This window comes from Chelon labrosus (genome assembly GCF_963514085.1).
Source record: "Chelon labrosus genome assembly, chromosome: 14".
Classification (NCBI taxonomy): Eukaryota; Metazoa; Chordata; class Actinopteri; order Mugiliformes; family Mugilidae; genus Chelon; species Chelon labrosus.
The window spans coordinates 15226213-15246841 of NC_140347.1; the positions used below are offsets into that span (position 1 = coordinate 15226213).

The 20629-nt window shown below is 41.2% G+C and overlaps 3 protein-coding genes across 3 annotated transcripts; 2 read left to right on the forward strand and 1 right to left on the reverse strand.

Annotated features, from left to right (window-relative positions):
- Nucleotides 1-727: 727 nt before the first annotated feature.
- On the forward strand, nt 728-8775 carry rhag (Rh associated glycoprotein). The gene is made up of 10 exons (XM_084559934.1): nt 728-995; nt 4453-4636; nt 5084-5234; nt 5337-5484; nt 5745-5911; nt 6007-6144; nt 6711-6829; nt 7009-7082; nt 7208-7281; nt 7491-8775. Exons 1-10 carry the CDS (start codon nt 815-817, stop codon nt 7563-7565), a joined length of 1311 nt encoding a protein of 436 aa, XP_084416060.1. The 5' UTR covers nt 728-814; the 3' UTR covers nt 7566-8775.
- An 871-nt stretch (nt 8776-9646) lies between these two features.
- LOC311498914 (uncharacterized protein) lies at nt 9647-14161 on the forward strand. Its single transcript, XM_084559698.1, has 7 exons — nt 9647-9971; nt 10332-10404; nt 11346-11504; nt 11630-11688; nt 11788-11877; nt 12227-12316; nt 12413-14161. Exons 1-7 carry the CDS (start codon nt 9969-9971, stop codon nt 12461-12463), a joined length of 525 nt encoding a protein of 174 aa, XP_084415824.1. The 5' UTR covers nt 9647-9968; the 3' UTR covers nt 12464-14161.
- Nucleotides 14162-14476: 315 nt separating this feature from the next.
- Nucleotides 14477-17863, reverse strand: rd3 (retinal degeneration 3, GUCY2D regulator; the record flags this gene model as incomplete). Its single annotated transcript, XM_084559753.1, has 2 exons — nt 17423-17863; nt 14477-14843 (listed from the first exon to the last, which is right to left on the reverse strand). The coding sequence occupies exons 1-2, from the start codon at nt 17710-17712 to the stop codon at nt 14477-14479; spliced, it is 657 nt and encodes a 218-aa protein (XP_084415879.1). The 5' UTR covers nt 17713-17863.
- Between the last annotated feature and the right edge of the window lie 2766 nt (nt 17864-20629).

The window sequence follows — 20629 nt, forward strand, 5'->3', positions numbered from 1 at the left end:
GGCATCATATATTTTATTCGTTATGACAATGAGTTGCAGGAGTTGAAACTTTTGAAAGGTTTTCTTTAATATTTGATGAGAGGATTTGAACTGCTTGATTTCCATGTTATTGCCGGTCAATATAAGTGTCTTTGAGTTACATACAAAACATAAAAAACACTTATCGGCTCACGTGTGACTAAATTACTTTAAATCAGTGTTTTGAAAAGATCGTTTTACCGTAACTTTACTTCTGCCCTTTCATCAATGTATGCTCTGAATGTAGGATTTTTGCTTCTTATGTATTACTTAGTGCAATTTATTTATCTAAAACTGCAGGTGCATCAGTTAAGAAATTGCTAAATGGTTGAATATCATGGGAACCGTCTTCACTATAAAAAGAGGAACAATGATCAGCAGAGCAGGAAGACAGAAACTTATAAAGACTGTAAATGTGTGGAAGCTCTTACATATCTTCTGCTACTACTACGGACCCTGAAGTTGGTCAATAAACATAACGTTGACAGTGAATAATGAGTGGGAAGGAGCAGTCATTAAGCCTTCCTCCCGTGTCCTCTCAGTGGCCCGGTGTCATTACATTTCTGTTTTGCTTTGTCCCCTCCGCCGTCCGCAGAGGAAACCCATCCCTCCTGAGCAAAGTGCATGAGGGGGGTGTTCACCACGGAGGCCCCACTCTTCTGCCCCGTCATTGGTCGCCATGAAAGCTGCATCAGTTTAAAACCAGACGCCACTTGCTTCCCTCCCTTCACACAGCACAACCAGACAGACAGATAGGGAGGGACAGACAGACAGAGCTGGTGAGAGATAAACAGAGATGCCTTCCTACTCCACCAACATGAGGCTGAAGTTCCCCATCGTGGCCTTGGTTTTGGAGATTATCACCATCATCCTGTTTGGAGTGCTTGTGGTCTACGATGACGGGAAAGGTCATGGGCACGACAGCCACCACTCCAACGAGACTCACCATGAGGAAAATCCCATGGACCTCTACCCCAGTAAGTCTACCTGTCTGGGGCTGCATGCTGAGGGAGTTTGGTCAGAGTTTGGTTACAAAACTGCTCATGATTGGGTTATAAAATATGAATGATCAAGGTTTTATCTAATGGTTACGACACATTACCTCTGTTGCATCTTTTTAATTGGTAAAAACCCATTCTAAAAGGGAAACTTTTCACAAATCTTCCAAATTTCCAAGCTTTGCTCTGAAACTTTGAAGCTCAAAAGGCTGCTTTCTTGCAGTGGAATAATGTGAATCCTATTTTAAGGGTATAATTAACCGATATCTAATTACTGGTGAACAGAAATAGAAGAATTTGGAGGTTGTTTCCAGAGCAGGTCTGCTGAATGCAATAAGAGGAGTCACGGGGTTGTGTCTGTCACAAAGACCATTCAAACACATGCAGCTGGGGAGTCGAGAGGATCCTGCAGAGAAAAGTGTCATGTCTCATGCAGAGGGGGTCATGGGTGATTTATATTAGCGGGAAAATGCAGTTTTGCGCCAGTTGATTGCTTTCTTGTGAGAGGTTTTTACAGTTAAGTGGTTTCTTTGCATCTTGACCACTTATCTGCATCCAGATAGCTGCGGGCATTGAACTGCTGTCTTACTGTATGGTTGTCTGCTCAGGATTGGGTGGGGCTGGTTGTGACCCACAGAGATTAGCTCCGCATTAAGGCCGAGCATATCTTCCACTTCAGATGGGATGTTTTGCAATTTTTTCCTGTCATTATTATACTTTGTATTATGCAAAAGCTAATTTAAAGAAACAAAAATTAAGCTTTTTTTTTTTTTTTTTTTGGTTTTGGCCAACTTACTTTGTTAAAACTTGTTAAAATCACAATTACCACTTCTCCCTCTGCAAAAAGTCCATATTATATAAGTATGCAAAATTCCAAAATTGGTGAATTATTAATATAATATAAAAAAGTTGAGCAGTGTTTTTGCAAACTTGGCCAACGGTCTGAGTGCAAAGCAGTTTTAATTAAGCTGAACGAACTAAAACTGTTTAACTTGAATGATGGTGCAGTTTGCAGTTTGCAGTTGCACGTCGAGAGATCCACTATCTAGCGCATACCAGACATCTGCAATTATAGGATCAAAGCGAGATAAATAAGCAGCGTAATGTGGACTGGAGCGAGTGAAGCTTTATCATCATGGAGCAAAATCTACAATTGTTTTAAAAGATGATAGTGACACGAGCAAATTCTAGTTGAGTGACACTGCAAAAGGTTTTTCTAATTACTCTGTGAATAATTTCATCTTAACGAGGAGCTGATATGCAAAATGAAAACATCAAAAAGAAAAATTTGCTGTTCCAGCGTTTGGAAAATTTAAAATATTTTTTTTTGTTCACATCGCTCCTCTAACATCTGCACTACACTAACTCCTTGAGGGGGGTTTCTCTCTTGTCTCCGCTCCAACCAGTTCGTCTGAAGATTACGCGTTACCTAACATCTGGGCGTGGTGCCAGCCTCTGTGGCTGCTTTCCAGCTCTATCTCCTCCCCATCCTCAGTCCGTAGTTTACTAGAAGCCCCTTACTACAATGAAGTTTGAGTCACCTGGCTGATAAATGGAGAGCGGTCAGAGAGAAAGGAAGCTAAGGGGCGAATAGGTTTTCTTCAGATGGATCAAAGGCCGATCTGATAGCTCCTCTTCAACTCGCTGCTGCACATATCAGTGCTTGGAATTCAAAATGCAGATCCATACCTGTAGTTGACAGGATGAGGATGAGGATGTTTTGAAGCACATACAGGGTGTAGCTTAAAGCGGACCAAAGGGTCATGTTAAAATAGGTGTGAATGATCGTTATCATCAGTCGGAAGCTGCTGCATCTTAAACTGGTTGGAAATATGCCTTAAAGTAAACACAATATGGGAGCAGACTCTGGGTTTTCACTTAGAAACTACAAGTACCAATACTCGTGATAATAGTGTCACCTGTAATACAATATAGTGTCCAATAAAGGGATGATTTAAAGGAACAGTAATCTGCTTGCTTGTTGAGAGTCAGATGAGAAGCCATAGCTAGGAGTGTTAGCTTAGCTTAGCATACAGACTAGAAACAATGAAAGTAGCTAGCTAGTCTGACTCTATTTAAAGACAAAAGAAAAAAAAAACTGCATTTCTAAAGCGGTACAAGGGAAATGTTGCCGGCCCATTTCTTGTCCAGGTGCAGTAACTGTCCTGGAGCCTCCTCTGGTTGCCTGGCAACCTTAAAGCGACGACCATTACTCCTGCCAACGAGTAGAATTTATGAGCTTGTGATTACGACACAGAAAGTCGTGTACGTTTGTAAATAAAACGAAATAAAAATGGTTGTTCAAGCTGTAAGTTGCGAGAATGACGCTGCTCGGCGACAGTAGTGATCTAGAAACCACAGAGGCTAACATTTCAGCAAGCTAGCGCAATGTAATAAAACACAAAGGATGAAGCTGTTTGGATTATGGCGGCCATTTTTCTTGTGAACACGGTGAACACAAACTAATTTAAAGAAATAAACCAGATAAACATGTTAACTAGAAAGCTTTAGAAGTGCTAGAAGGAGGATGTTTTAACGCTTTCCCCTTGCTTCCGGTCATTCTGCTAAGCTAAGCTAACTGCTACGTGTCCAACTCACAAGGAAAGCGACCGAAGATATTCCTCAACCTGTAAAAGTATTCCTTTGAGACTGCAGCGTTGCCATTTCAATTATAAAAGTAAACGTGTCCTGTCTAGACAAAGGTGGTCACATACGCCTCGTTATAAACTGAGGAAATGAAGCCTATTGTTTTCCAGCCTACACATATATCCACCTTGATGCCTTTTCCATATGAGAACCTCATCATTTCAAGCTTAAAGGCTCTTGAAAATGGGAGTCCACTTCCTGTCTGATGATGACTCTTGAGGGAGCGGCCAACTCCCCCCCCACCAAAAAAAGTACCTGTCATTAACTCAGGTTTATAAAGTATCTCCACTTAAGAGCTACTGAGAATAAAGTGAAACACGAGTTATGATCCAAGCTAATTCTGAGCCCTGCTGTCTTCTTCAGTCACACAGCTGACACTTAGAGATAAGAAAGAGCCAAACGCCTCGTCCCGCTGAGGCTTCATAAATTTAAAGTTATTAGGATCATATGCACTTAATAGAAAAACAAGCACAAGGCCACAAACCCAACAGGAATAGGAAGGGTGACTTTTCCACAATGCCATTCATTCATTGTGTGATTGAATTGCTTTTCCATCCAACAGGTCACACCTGACAATACAGCCCCCGTGGGAGGAAGTGACTCCTGTGAAGTCCACTGGCCGCTCAATAAATCATTTAAGACCACGATAAACAGAAAATAACCAAGCTCTAATTGAAGGCAGCGTTTCATAAAAGTGTTTAATCCGATTCTGTTTCATGTCGGCATTTGAGGCTAAAGTGGGACCACAAAGCGTGACCTCCCTTACTGACCTCCCTTCTCGTGTCACCAGTGTTTCAGGACGTCCACGTCATGATCTTCATCGGCTTCGGGTTCCTCATGACCTTCCTCAAGAAGTACGGGTTCAGCAGCGTGGGCATCAACTTGCTCCTGGCCGCCTTCGGCCTGCAGTGGGGCCTCCTCATGCAGGGCATCTGGCACTTGGATGACGGCAAGATTAAAGTCAACATCTTCAAGTACGACTGTCTTTTATGCAAATGCTGGTTTTCAGTAAATATTCTGACAGCGATGGTTTCAAAACAGCCCCAGTTGTCCTCTGTACATGTATTTTTTACGCTATTTGATATGTATGTTGTTCCAAGAGGACTCGCTGGCTTATTTCTGCGTCTTCTGTCTCTTCGTGTAATCCGACACTGACTCCATGATGCTGAGATCAGAGCTCTGTAGGGGTCGTACCATCTGTTTCAGGACTTGGCTTGTCACTGAAGATAGTTCTTTGACTCTGGCAGGGGGTCAGACTGAACGTGGGGGTCTTGCTGACGGTTTTGTGTCCTCAACAAGAAAATAAACATCATAACTTAAACAGCTGCTCAATAAAGCAAACACTTACCCTGAGAGATCACTTTAGTTTCTGTAAGCGATGACGGCCGCTTGTTCTCTTCCTTTTTTTCCTTCTCCTGCAGAATAATCAACGCAGACTTCAGCACAGCTACAGTCCTGATCTCCTTCGGTGCCGTTCTGGGTAAAACCAGCCCCGTCCAGCTCCTCATCATGACCGTACTGGAGATCAGCATCTTCTCTGTCAATGAGCATCTGGTGGCCAACGTTCTTGAAGTGAGTCCAAAACACAGACTATATATATATAAATATCCAACCAGCAGTGTAAGCAGAATCGTATTTAATGTGGGTCTGTGCCAATTTTTTTTTCCTAAACAGGCTAATGACGTTGGAGCATCAATGATCATCCACGCTTATGGAGCCTACTTCGGCTTGGCAGTGGCTCGGGTACTTTACAGGCCAGGTTTAAGAAACGGGCACGAGAACGACGGATCTGTTTATCACTCCGATCTGTTCGCAATGATCGGTAAGAAACAGCTACACTTCAAACTAATTCAGTATAGTATGCAGGAGTCTACAGCAGTAAGGATCCCCTCTCTGGATCAACACTGGCCCTCTGCACTTGTATGACTCGTGCCACCTAGTGGACAGAAACAGCAGTGCAGCCAGATGAAGTGACACTGACCCTGACTGAGCATCAGTTCAAACTTTAAAAATGAACACTAACTAACTTACAGTGAGACTTGGAATGAGGTTTTGTTTCTTTGTCGCCCTCTTCTTTTACAGGAACCGTCTTCCTGTGGATGTTCTGGCCCAGCTTCAACTCGGCCATCGCTGACCCAGGCTACACCCAGCTCACTGCAGTCATCAACACCTACCTCTCCCTGGCCGCCTGTGTGCTCTCTGCCTACGCCGTCTCCAGCCTCGTGGAGCACAAAGGGAAACTGGACATGGTCCGGGCGGCTTTCCTCTGATATAACCAAGTTGCATTCACTAAGAAACAAACAAACACAGATTCAGTCAAACGTGATGTCTTAAATTTCTGCAGGTGCACATTCAGAACGCCACCTTGGCCGGCGGCGTTGCTGTGGGAACGTGTGCTGACATGGACATCGGGCCGTTTGGAGCTATGCTGATTGGATTTGTCGCTGGCATCATCTCCACGGTCGGCTTCAAGTTCCTAAGTGTGAGTGGAACAAGGCAAAAGTGAAATTAAGTCACAGCTCCACATGTGTTGAGGTCAAACTCTAGGATCAATGGATACAAACATGAAAAGTCTCTGTGTCCTAATCGCAAATGAGGGAAAAAGTCCTTCCGCCAAATCGTATCTGTTAATTAGAGAGTAATCAACAGTCTTATGACAATGAATCACGACACTTTTCAGGTCAGTTAGTACTAGAGGAGCTCTTCAATAAATGTACCATAAACAACAGGCAGGTTATGTTTTAAAATATGGCCAGCTAGTGGTGGAAAGGGTTAATATATTAATGGAGGGCTCAACTGTGAGTATTATCTGGTTTTCTTACCCGTCTAAGATTGTTAACTGAATGTTTCTCGACCGTTGCTCAGTCAAAACATCTGAAAATGTCAACACAGACTCTGAGAAGCTGATATTTTATAGACAAAGCAACAGAATCCTGCATATTAAGATGATATGAAGGCTAATGCTTTGATTTACAAAAAACTAAACAAAATGCGTATTTTACCTTTTAAAAAGCGAGTCAGCTGACCCCTTTTCCTCCTCCTCTGCAGCCTGTCCTGGCGTCCAAGCTGGGCGTCCAGGATACCTGCGGTGTCCACAATCTGCACGGCATGCCTGGCATCCTGGGAGGCTTGGCTGGTGTTGTGGCTGTGGCTTTGGGGAAGAAAGAGTAATGACCATCTCACTCACCACAAATCTTGATATAATATATATACATATATATATATATATATATATATATATACACACACAGTATATATACACATATCCTATAAATAATGCACATTCAAAGTAATTGCGCTTCATTTAAATGCCAGCTCTGACAATCCTGTCTCTCCTCCTCTTCAGTGGTAGTGCTGCCATGCAAGCTGCTGCCTTGGCTTCATCCCTCGGGTTTGCTTTGGTTGGAGGTGCCCTCACAGGTGGGTGGAGATCAAAAATTGAAACCATCAATGCAACACACACCGGTTAAATTCCCGAGTTCCTTGATAGTCAGCAAAGGCCTCGTAATTTCGCACTGATCAAACGATTCATTTTCCTTGCCAAGGTTTCATAATGAAGTTGCCAATCTGGGGACAGCCTCCAGACCAGAACTGCTTCGATGACTCTATTTACTGGGAGGTAAGAAATCCCGTTCCTCATCTCTCCACCACGAGTGACAGATGCAGTCGCTTGATTAAGTTATTAAATCTGTGGTTTTGGGATTACAGCAGGTAGATGTGGTAGTAGGTTTTTATCCACACAAATACCATGTGGGTATTTGAACTGTGTGTTTATTTAGGACTACTTCATTATGCCACGGAAATATAACATTGCATGTTTTTTTCCAGGTTCCTGAGGAGGAGGAAGAGAACGAGGAGAGCCTGGCTCACGCGGATCACTCAAAGAACAAAGCAGACGTTTAAATATCCGCCCGCAGTCGCCTCGGCTAGAGATGAAGAAGAAAAGGATCATCAGTTAGCCTCACTGTGCCTGCAGCCATCGATTTGTCTGTTACATTATTACAAATTATATAAGTAGGATTCACACAAACCAGTGGTTAGTCCACAAACTGATCACGCTTAGAATATTTTTTAATGATTTGTAATTAAGAAGGGCACCAACAAACTTTAACAATCTGGCAATGATTTGGTTACATTTAAACACACACACACAAAAAGATTTCAGGGATTTTTTTTTTTACACTGAAAGTTTTCATTAATGCAGCATTAATGAACCACTTTTGAAAATAAACACAGTGAGCCACTCCACAGCTTCACTGCTGATCCACTTGTATAAGCTTTTCTTTACGTCGTTTTATATTATTAAAAAAAAACAAAAAACAAAGCATAAAAGCATGTTTTAAGATATTAGTATCGTGTTTATTTCTCCTCATATGTCCTTTTACATTTCCATACACCTGGCATATATATTTCTGCTGAAGCTCAGGTCGCATTACCTCACTGGAGCCCAGTCCTTGTGCGAGGAGTCAGAGCGACACGGCGTGAAGCCGGCGGCTCTGACGTGGGCAGGGATAGTCGCATAACGTTCCTGTTAACTAATGAACCTTTGTGTGTCTTATCTTCTACTACTTCCAAGCATTTTCTACACCTTTCTGAGGGCAGCTGTACAATTTAGCATTAGATTGGCTGTCAGTGGGCAAAGCTGGGGTTTGTGTTTTACTCTGTTTTCTATTTAGAGCAAATGTATTCTTATGTGTACATACAGTTTTAGTTCTTAGACACATCGACATGGTCAGTTTTATCAAAGCTAAAATGAAATATAGCAACTGGTACTGAACACTTTTCGGATATCTTTCAAAGAATTTAACAGGAGCACAGTGACACAGTACTGGTTTACCCTTTTCAGCATACCATTATAAGTATTATGTTGGAATTTCCTGCACATTGTTTTGACTGTTGGTGAATTATTGTTAGCTTAACATTAAAACTTAACACTGAGAGCTAGGTGAAACTGACTACACAAAGATATAATCAAATGATATTCTGGTTTGTTAAATGATTTATCACACCCGAACACTGAAATGCATCAAGATTTTGTATTTTTATACAGTGGGCATAGGCTCTTATTTGTATAATATACTAATACTGTCAAAATAAATATGTTTTTGTACAATACTGGTGGTTATGTCATGTTTTTTATTTTATTTTTTTTTTAAGTGTTGAAGCAACATTCCCTAGGGTTATATATTTGCAGAAAGTGTTCTAACCGTATGACTTTTTGAATAAAACTGGGCACAGTTTTGGTAGAAGCGACTAATGAATTTCACTGTTTTTTAGCCAAATACATCCAAAACACTTCGTACAGAGCTAATTATTACAGCTTAATTCACTTGCTATCTCATTAGAAACACTAATGATGAACAAATGCATTCTAACAGTCCTGCACTACATCCTCCTTCATGACTTTTATAATGTTCAGTTTACGTTGAAACTGTGTCAGAAAGGTGGTAATTCGAAATCATTATGGGAGATGTAGTTTGTGATGCTGCTAAACTGGATTGAATTAAACATTTAAGTGTTTTTATTATTTAGTCGACTAAATAAGCTCTAGCCGACTGACTAATACGGAGCGGTCAAAATAATAGAAACGTGTAATGTTACAAAACAACACATTACAATAGGATTCAATAATAATACAAACCACAGCCTCAAACATTCATGAAGCAAAGACTTAGTGCGAGACTGTTATTGTATAAAATGTTTTCACTCCTAATGAACTGGCACGAATGAGTGTATGTTTATTGTTTATCAGTATAGGTATAAATGTTAAAAAATAAGTACAAACTGCAGAACAGATGTCAGCAATTTATTTAAGTGATTTATGTAAGGTTTAAGTGCCAGGGGGGGAAAAAATAACATTTAATGTCTGTGGTTGTCATTATTTGTCAAGCATTTAAATTATTAGAATCTTTTTTTTTGTTTTGTTTTGTGTGTCTTCTGTGTGTATAACTGCTTTAGCTTTAGCTAGGTATATCTTCGTTAAATTCTCCTCGGGTGTTACATGTGTACCTCACAACATTCATATACTTATTTAAAACGTTATCACACAGTCCACAGACAGTGCAGACGATATTTTTACCCCTTCGCCGTGTGGGGCACTGTGCTAGCTAGCCGTCTTCCGCTCTCGCGCCTTTGTTTTGAATCAGCCAGCCGCGGTGCATCATGGGATACAAAATGTCTCCCAAGATTGCTAACTGGTGCTAATTTACCAGACATCACAGGGAATAAATCTACGATTTAGCCATCTATTCTTGCTTCTTTGGTGTCAGTATATATTTTGTGCATTAGCCGTATTATCCTGTAGCTATGGTGAGTACACAAGCTATATTTTCACGGACACTAGTAGTTTATTTGCTAGCTTTTAGGGTGTTTTAGCTTTAGCTTAGTAGCCACATTACTATAACTTTAAGCGCTACGGAAATGGTAATTAACGCTGTTTACGTTTACGCTGTTTATAAACGACGTGTTTCTCAACAAATCCGCGATTGTATTTCTTAGGATACGTTGTTGTTTTTTTTGGTGGTTGAATTGAAATGTATTCTTTGTCGCTTCAGTAGCTAACGCGTTTCCCTGGAGCTCAAGCTCAGATTTACGATTAAAAAAAGCCCATTTTCTGCATTCAGGACGCAGATACACGCACAAGCTGTAAACATTTCTCTGTGTTTCTAGTCAACGAACGAGGAGTGCAGGGTGTCCAGCTCCACATCAAGAACAGAAGACCGGAAGAGATCAAGGACCAGAGGCAAGACATCCACTCTAACCTTTTCTTGTCACAACAACTACCTGTAGTTTAAGGTTCAGATGCATGTGAAGTTTGCAGCACTTTGTAGACCCCACGGTGGATTAGATATCAGGTCTCAAAAAGTGGTTATCAGAAAATCTCACCAAACTGCTTCATTATTTTCTTAGCCAGAAACACTCAATAGAACGTGGTTATATTGATCTGTTTATGTTGTAAAGGCGTAAGAAAGATGGAGGATGTAGTTAGTGCTGCTAAACTGGACTGAATTAATCACAAAAACATTAGTGTTATTTATTTAGCCAAATCCACGGACTAAAATATGGTTGTCAAAGTAATAGACACACGTGATTACAATGTAATAGTGTCACAGTCTCCAAAATGATAACACAGCTGAATTAGTGCAGGACGGCTATATTAGAATGTACCTAATGAACTGGCAAGTGAGTGTATGTTTAACTTAAATAGTTGAGTTGTTATTTTTTCCAATCACAAGTACACGTGTGTATATTTTTGTTATAGTGATTGAGGGCATTTTGCTGGTGCTAATTACTTTTCTGCTTAACGGTGCTAGAACTATATGTAAAATAGTATACTGTATATAAAATTACAGTGTGTTATAAATTGTTTGACTTAAACGTAAAGTTTGAAAAGGACTTGGATCTGTAAGATAATACGCTGTAGACTTGACACCTCTTCCTGACAAGACTGTAACCTGGATGACTGAGAATCTGGAGTATGATTTAAACTTCAGTGTTAAATTTGTATCATGCAGTCATATCAGTCACGTAGAATGATGAATGGCTGCTTTTATATCATGTCTTTGTAGCACCCTGAATCTGTCTTACATACATTTACAGTGTGAGTGTGTGCAGGCTGTGGACATGTTGCTGTGCATGAGAAAATGCTGTAAAATAATCTTTCGACTCTATCTGTTGTTTTAGGACGGGAAAAAAGGAAGCGGAAACGCAGCCGTAGCAGATCGTCCTCGTCGTCCTCTTCAAGTTCATCTTCGTCGTCTTCATCCTCATCGTCCTCTTCATCTTCATCTTCAGGTTCATCACCCTCATCCAGCAGCAGCCGGAGTAGCTCCAGCAGTAGTGGTATATGATATATTTCTCCTGCTTTTTCAATAGGAATTATTCCCTACTAAGTGTTTTGTTTTGTTTTGTTTTTTTCCCGTACCAATATTACACCTCACTCACTGTTGAATGTTTGTTGCTTTCAGACTCTCGCAGTAAATCGAGGAAACAGTCTAAGAAAAGGAAAAAAGAGAAACACAAAAAAGTAATTTTCTACATGTTGAGCATGTTCCATCACAATATTTTTATTTTTTTTTTAACTCTCACAGAAACCTGAATTTACTTATTTTCTGTTCTGAACCAGAAAGGGAAGAAGGAGAAGCGACATAAACACAAAAAAGACAAGAAAGCTAAAGGAGGAGAAGATAACTCGGGACCTGTACAAATCTCCAAGGTAGAGTCTTGGTTTTAGTTTTGAAACTGGGAATTTTTTTTATTTATCGTGTCCTGTTTTGTAGTTTGTTTGTTTTTTAAAAAATTTTTTTTTGTTGTTATCGATCTTTTTTAATATGATCTATATATTATATCCTGCAAAATGTGTTCATGCTTTTCCAGGCAGTTCTTTTCATAGATTGCGTATTTGTGAATTTTCAACATTATAGTCTAACATAGCTGCCATTTATTGGCATTTAGTAATAGACACCGATGTTTTTAGAAGGTTTTTGAATTCATTCATGTTTATCCGTACAGTTCTTTAGACGTTACACTTCTTGTCATTTAAACTTCAATTTGTTTTTCTTCAGTACTTGAAGGACAGGAAAAAGGGCAAGTACAGCATGATTTCAGGGAAGAAAATAAAGATGAAAGTAAAGAAGTCAAAGAAAGACAAACAGGTAATGTCACATTTTTTTCTATGTTAAACCAGTGTGTTATCTATAGTTTGTGAGTATACCTTTAGCTCATATGCACCTTGTTTTGTTTTGCGGCAGCGAGATAAAAATCGAGCAGAGCTTCTTGACTTCCTGAACTCTACACTGTGATGCCACTGTGGGCGCCAGTAATGTTGGTCGGGAACGGACACGTCAGCAGAACTCAGGAAACAACAACTCAGCTTTCCAGGTGAACAAAGACCGGAGAGTTTTCTGAGGATGAGATGGTGAATATGAGACGCATCGCCACAGAGGAGCAGCGCCAAGCTGGATGGAGCGAAGCAACGGTCATCTCTTAACATCGAAGAGGGAAGAAATCAGACTAGTCCCTTCATGTTCACCATGCTGCTGTGCAGGTGGCCAGTTCCTCAGCATAGTCTGGTTGTTTTTGTAAGATAAGAATCGTTAATGACGAGCAGTGTCGTTGAGAGTTTTAACCGTGGCCAACTTGATCGCACAGAAATGTAAACTGGTGAGCTGTCAGACAGCTTTGCTGGTGGTTTGAACATGTCACTCTGTCAATAGTACTAAATCAATTTGAAATTGCAAACCCTTAAAAATGTTGAGAGGAATTATATCAAAATAGAAGCAGAAGAACCAGAGCTTGTCGTGTACATTTGTCTTCCTCGTCTGAATCGGGTACCAACACTGTAACTCAAGCACCTGTAGCTCTGAGCCTCATGTAGAGAGTGTTTGGTAAATCCACACGCATAGTTTTTATTTTCATTTTCAAATGTGTGGACTTCAGACAAGCAACGCAGACCACAGACGGCATCTTAGTATATTAATCAGACTCCACGTACAGTAGTCCCTTTCTTTATTTTCACATGTGCAGTAGTATTCTCCAAGTCTGTAGACAGACTTCTATATTTAAAATCAATTCTTTAAACCTATAGTTGCTTTCATTTCTTCACATGTTCTTTGCTTCAACAGTATTTCCAACGTGTCTGCTTGCACGCTGAATCAAACGATTCAGTGAAGATACATGTGTTCACACGCCTCTAATTAATCAGAGTTGAACTTTATTAGCCAGCTGTACAGCGTTGAACCCTCAACTTTATTGACATAATTTGAAAGGCAACTGCCATGTCTCTGTCCCTCCTTGAAACTCGTCATGTCACATGATGACCCCACGTAGGGCGGACATGCATTTCTTATTCAGCAAATTATTCACTGAGGCCCATGCATTACTTTTTGTTGTAGATAACTGAGTGTAATGTTCCCCCGGTAAATCCTGGTAGTGATTCCAGTGTGTACTGAAATCCTAGTTTTTCATTCGTACATTTTGTTTAAAAGCGAGAACTGTCTCTGCTTTACTTGATGAGGACTGTATGATTTAAAACATTTACTCTCCCAGGTAATATTTTGATATCATTTTAATAAACCGTAATATCAAATGCAATCATTGTTAGTTCCCCTTGTTTCAAATCAGTATATATGATGAAGGAGCAAACCTGTTGTGTACTGTTGAGTATTTGTATGTGACAGACGGAAAAGAAAAAAAGCAATTAAACTGCTGGAAAGTGTTTAGTTTGAAATGTTTTACTTAAAAGTTATTTCTTTTCTTTACATGAATGTTCTCTAGCTGATCAAGAGTACCGGAGGAAAGCTTTCAATGTGTTGACCTTGGGTGATGAATTCTGCTGCTGAGTCCTTGTCTGTTGTTGAGCACGACTCATTCTTTGACTGAAATGAACAATTGTTCAGAGGCTATATTCCTCATTCTGTCATAAAATACCTTTCATCTGTGTAGTCTGACCTGACAATCCATGCTTCTGCAACATGAAAACATTTTAACTACAAAAACATCTCTACAGGTTGAATAGCCCTCTGCTTAGATGATACTGTGCTTAGATGCCAAATCTCTACAAAATGAGAGGCATCACTGTTAAAGGTGATAATCTCATGCAAACTTGTTTGTCAATATACATAAAATCTGCTGACATTCCCCCTTCGGATGAAAAGGTAAAGCAGGATCAAATGCTGAGTGGTCTCGTACTGAAAAAAATAGGGTTAAGGACTTCATCCTTCCTGCCCGGTGCAAACAAGACATAACTGCAGAAGAATTAGCCTTTCTGCCCCCGAAACGTCCCACTGTCATCTCTGTCCTCTGAACGCCTCACATCAGACAACCTTACTACTGCTGGTCCCCTTGAATCTGAAGTCAGGCATGCTCCACACCCTCTGCGACCTGTCATCCCTCTCCATCCCTCTCTCCACGTCCTCTGACACCGTTTTGAGGTCGCTCAGGCCCGTCCCGTCGGCCGCGGCCGAGGTCAGGCCCACCGTGCTTCCAAACGGGTTGATCTTGATCCGGGACCTGAAGTTCACGAGGGACATGCTCATGGCACGTTTGTTGTTCCACTGGCGGGCGAGCCGCTGCGCCTCCTCCTCCTCCTTCAGGTTGTCCAAAGCCTCCATGAGGACGGAGCGGAAAAGGCCGGACACCTCGTGCGCCTCGGGCTCATTGGCCTGCATGACCTCCCTGAACCTGTACAGAGCAAGACAGAGCAAGACAGAGGACAGGTACGTGAGGTTCTGTGGTTTATGTGCGAGAACACATGGAAGCTGCTTTTCAACTTCAAAAAATGTTCATTAAGTATAAAACAAGAATAACTTAAGAGGAAGCCAGCCTGTTTGTAAACACTGACATGTTATCAGCTTGAAAACCGTCAATACGTGGATAACAGCAGTATATATGAGTTCACATGCAGGTGGATAATAAATCTTTTTTTTTTTCACCGGGATTTTATTCAGGCACAAAAGAACACCACCCTAATGGTAAATGTGATAAAAGGCCACCAGGATCACAGCCATCAGCCCCCCGACGTGCATGACAAGCACACTCCTGCCAAACTCCCAATTACTCCTCCTTTTTCCTCCTAACAAGAGGCGGCTGAGGCCCTTAACAAGCCTTTAAATAGACTCCTGCTGGAGAAGCTGCCGCTCAGCGAGGGCTCCCCGTTAGCTGATGATTGGTCTCGGTCCTGCACTTTAGACGAAGCACAGCTCAGAAGAGAAATCACTTTTATTATTGTGCATCTTATTCAATTTAGCCAACGCTGTTTATGTTACTGGCCAGAATACATGACTAATACATGATCCCAAATTGATTTACACTTCTTTTATCCTTAAATAAATAAAGAACAACGACTAGACAAAATCAAAGTTATTGATTAAAGGTGAGTGGGAGTTTTCAGCCCTGGTTCTGCATTAAACAAACGCCGCTGACTCAGGAAGGCAGCGAGACACGGATAAAGCTCACCGCTGGTGAAGAGAATAACACTGATGATCTCATTGTGATATAATGTTCTTAATGGAAACCTGGGTCCAGATTTTTACATATGTGGATGTTACTTTGATCTGTACCACCACCTAAACATTTCTGCAGACCAAACACACACACATTAAAATGGCGAGGGGGTGTTCCAGGTAAGCAAAGCACACGCGGCGCGCCACGAGATGTAAATGATTATACAAGAGCTGCAGTTTTAGAGATGCTCTGACTCAGTCGTCTAATCACCATTATTTGGCTCTTGTCAAAGCTCTTCCTGTCTAATATGTACCAACCACTGACCGGTGCCTAAATGACCAGATAATCAGTGTTCACGTGACCCGTGATTATGACCAGTCGGTCATAATGTTACGGCTAATTGCTGTATGTTTTGTGATGCCATAAAACCTATTTTTGTTTTATATTACTATGCTGAGAAACAATTGCAACATGATGAATTTTAATACAAATAAAAAAATGACAGACTGCGCCTTTAAAGACTTAAATTAAAAATGTGTGAGTGAAATCTTTAGAAAATAATACTTATTTACAAAGATCCTCATTACTATAAAGATTATTTAAAAATGATATATGAAGGCATACAAGTAGGAGCACATTATTAACAACAGCCCATTTATTTTCTACATTTTATTTATTACTACCACCAATTAATTACTGTACGTTTTATTTAGAATAATCAAATTAATTTCCAGTCTTCAGGAAGACTACAAGTCATTATTTGAATCCTAAAATAAAATATAAAAGTAATCTCCTTTTAGCTGCAGTATCTCGAAAGCAATAATTTCTCGAAAGCATTCATTGCTTTTCACAGCCCATCTGACAACCGAGGTCTTCACCTACACGCAGCTAATTAAATTCCCAAAACACGTTTCTCCTGGTCCCTGTTGTTTTTGTGACTTTCATTTAGCGTTTAGCACCTCACTGCTCACTCACATTAGTGCCGTCGAACTCTAACAAGACACCCGAGACCTCGACAGCTTTTTGTGAACAGATGCTAACCGGAGCTCAAGATGTCTCTGCTGCAGATTAAAGGGATGGAGACACCGAAGCATTACAGAGTCATATGTTGGATGACGGAGAGGTCGGCCAGCAGATAAGCTTCCTTAACCAAACTTTCCCTCGCCTGTGCCAAAAAAAGTCCTGAAATCGTATGGCACAAGGGTAGATTAACATTTGTGATCTGGATCTGATATTTCCTCCGTTAAATGGTTCATTTTGAGGCAAACTTTAAAATTAACTGAGCTTATTGTTCATAAGAGTGTAGACATAAAGTAAAACAAATAGATTTAAAGGACCTTTACAGTCACACAGCTGATACAACCTCTACACAAAACCCAGATGATGACTGCTCGAAGCAGGAAGGAGACCATCAAAGCGGCATTACACAAATTTTCTCAAATCTTTTTGATATCGTATCATTTTGCGTTCGTGTTTAAAAGAGTTACTTAAATGAAACCAGAGACGATAAGAGAAGAAGTGTCTCTTTGTTGGAAGAACTCAAAACATCTGGTTTATAACAGATGACACCAACCACATGATAATAATGCCCTGCGTTTCATAAGCTTATCAGATTTTCTTTCAGGACTAGTAATAGCAATAGTCCAATATGAAATATCTTTAGATTGTATTAGATTACCATGGCATTTTGTACAAACATTTCTGGTGCCCAGAGGATAAATCCACCAAAGTTTCCTCAGGGGCCACCATGATGTTTATTTTAAATGTAATTTCAGTGTCCCAAAATATAACTTTATGTCAGTTGTGTGTCTTATTACTTGAGTATGACCAGCCCGCAGCAGGACGGCGGCACCTTGGAGCAGAGGTCCTCCAGGCCGATCCTCTCCCCGGTGCTGATGCTGAAGGAGGAGCGAGGGGTGCTGGCCAGCCAGCTGTAGTCCACCCCGGTCTTCAGGCGCCGGTACTCGTTGTCCCTCTCCCTCTGCTGCCTCTCCGCCTCCTTCAGCTGCCAGCTGAACTCCAGCATCAGGGTGTCGGTGACCACGTCGGACGGGTCCCGGCGGGGTGTCCGGTAATAAGGCTCATTCCAGCTGAACCAGGAGGCCATGACCTTGTCCTCCTCCTCCACCACCTCCGCCTTCTGATGAGGGAGAGACGGTCAGAGACGAGGAGTCATGACACTAACAGGACTACAGATGGGAGCTCTGAATATTACTGCCAACATGATGAAGTGTTTGCATAGATGAACTAATCAAGTCTGTGTGTGGCTGAAGAATAAAATAAAAATCCACTGCTTCAGTTCTTGTTTTTTCCCCCAGCTATTTAAAGTAATGAGACACTTTTGAAAGGTTACGCAGTAATTGAAATCTCTCTACTCTGTGCAGAGTTTAAGAGACACCATTAAAACTAAACAAACAATCTGAGTTTATGTGCAGCTGTTCTGCAGAATATTTAATTACGACTGTCTTGCACTTTATTCGTGTTTACCACACAGAAAACAAGCACTCTGCATAATTTACTTTAAGCCACCACGTCCTCTGAAGTGTGCTCCACATCTGGACATTTTCCTGAGAGACAGCTCAAACCCGTCCTACCCTCCACCGGCTCTTTGTTCCACAGGTGTCACATCCACTCTCACAGATGGCGCATTCAGGCTGATCATTAGCGAGTCTTTTGTTTGGAGGTTTTTCATGTGAAGAAAGTACAAAAATTCAACCGAGTAGGCCTCTGATTCATGTGTGGTGAGTCATTATTTAAAATAAAGATGCTTAATGTGGTTTCGCAATCATGTCTGCAGCTTTTTGGGGGGGGTCTTTTGTGACAGTAAACTGAATGAAAGTGTAACCAAAGGTTGCACACACAGAAATTCATTGCTTTTCTTTGCGATCAAATAAAACAAATATCTTTGGGATTGCATATTGGAAAAAATGCTGACATTTTATAATGCCACTTTGAACCCAGATGAATTAGAAATGCAAATCATTGTTTAGTTGAAGCCCTAAATTTAATATCTGTGTGATTTGCACCTTTAAAAATAAAAAAAAATTAAAGATTTTCACATTTCTCTCATGTTTTAGGTCAAACTATTAAACAAATTACAATATGTAAGAAAATAATATGAATTCTGAAAATATTAAGAAGATTTTTTTATGTTGCAGGTTTACACATGTTGTTGTAGGTCTTGACATTTAGTAATACCGTCGTTGTTTTTTATCATCATCAGTCTTGTGTTAATCTGTTTACAGGCCGAGGTTTTCTTCCAAACCACGGCAGCTGCACATGTTACTGAAGTGCGTCTGGTTTGCGGCTTCGCCTCAGATTAGCAACATGAGCAGAGAGAAGGTTTCACTTCAGAGCCACAGAGTGGGATTAGTAGCAGGCCCGCTCGTACCGACTGTATGCACCAGCTGTGAGGTGAGTGACCCTTCTAGATGGAAACAGAATGAATAAATAGGTAGAATAGGCTAACGTACGTGCACGGGTAGAGCTGCAGCTGTTCTTATTGTCAGCTTATCTCTAAATTACCTTTTTAAATGAATCATCTAATAGTTTGGTGTATTTTACATTAGGAGATTTCCTCAAGCTTATAGGCGTCCCGAAATTGTCAGATCAACAGCCCAAAACACAAAATATTAAATCTAATTTGAGTAAAGCTGTCGATCTTAATATTAATTCTTTTTTAATTTGTCACAGTTTACTATAAAGCAGATTTGAGAATGAATGGTAAAAATTGTCTTGGCTTACCTCTTCTTCTGTTTCTTAAGTTTGTCTTGGGCTCCTCTGATAACAAACAAAAAAAAAAATCACCTTAAAGCGTGTTGTAGGAGTCCAGTGAATGCAGAAAGCTTGATGGATGAGACAAGACTGGCTGAATGAACAGCAGATAAAGACAAGAAATGGTTTCTCTCTCTCCTCCTTCCCGTCCTCTCACAGCATTATCTCCACCTCTCTCCCTCTCCCTCTCTCTCTCTCTCTCCCCTCCTCCTCCTCCTCCTCCTCCTCCCAGGAGCCTCTCTGGCCTGCCTTCACTTGTTGCAGGAGGTTGGGGGGCACCATCTCCAACGGGAGCCATCGGATCACGGCCCCTAATGAAGTGCTTATGTAGCTTTTTACGATCCGCCGTTGCCATAGTGATGCTCCCTAAGCCTATTTGTCCACAGTAAGCTCCATCAGCCGAGAGGGAGCTGGAGAGGCGATGAAGAGGCAGATAAAGGGGACAGAGTGGGTTGAGAGGCGAGATGGAAAGAGGGGAGATAAATCAGAGGAGGCTGTTTTGAGGACGGGGCCGGTGCAGTTCGGACTCGGCGTGCAGTGACGACAGTATAGCTGAGTGGAGGTCATCCGGTGTAAATTAACTTCCCACAGAGAGAGAGAGAGAGAGAGAGTCGCCGGCCCACAGCAGCTGTCGCACAAATTATAAGAGGGTCGGAAATGTGCTAATTACAAGAGGAAATGTTTGTTGTTAGTGTGTGTGTGTATGTGTGTGTGTGAGATGCAGATGATGGAGAGGCGGAGAGAAACGGGCCAGAGTGAATGTGCAGTCGTTTGGTTGTGTAGGTGGATATCAAGGTTTGTTGGTTGATTCTGTGAGTAGGTGTGAGCAGCAAACCTCTGACGGTTTCTTTCTGCACATATTCACAATAGCCTTAAAATCCCCATCACACCACTGCAGCACCATCCTCCTCCTCCTCCTCCTCCTCCTCAAGGTCACACCAATGAATAAAACGCTGGGGGGAACTATGAACTTAGTTCCGGCAGAAACATCCGCTAGTGTAAACAGAAAATCAGTGTGCTTTATAAAGAGTATCATCTGGGCTCGGCAGCGTTTGAGTTTGATAAACATGATGAAGACAAACTGTTTTGCCCGGAAGACGTTTCCAGTAACAGTTGCGACGTCTTGTCTCCGGAGCGGTGAGCTAGTATGTGAAACTGTAAAAGTAACTGAAAGGGAATTGTTCATTTCAACAAGCAGAGATCATTTCGAGCAATAACATCTCAAGAGATTAAATGTTTTGACAGAAGAG

Coding starts and splice junctions, on each gene's coding strand:
- rhag (XM_084559934.1), top strand. CDS start 815: ATGCCTTCCTACTCCACCAACATGAGGCTGAAGTTCCCCATCGTGGCC. Junction 5,235..5,336: donor TGGTGGCCAACGTTCTTGAA/GTGAGTCCAAAA, acceptor TTTCCTAAACAG/GCTAATGACGTTGGAGCATC. Junction 5,912..6,006: donor ACAAAGGGAAACTGGACATG/GTCCGGGCGGCT, acceptor AAATTTCTGCAG/GTGCACATTCAGAACGCCAC.
- LOC311498914 (XM_084559698.1), top strand. Junction 11,505..11,629: donor GAGTAGCTCCAGCAGTAGTG/GTATATGATATA, acceptor TGTTGCTTTCAG/ACTCTCGCAGTAAATCGAGG. Junction 11,878..12,226: donor GACCTGTACAAATCTCCAAG/GTAGAGTCTTGG, acceptor GTTTTTCTTCAG/TACTTGAAGGACAGGAAAAA.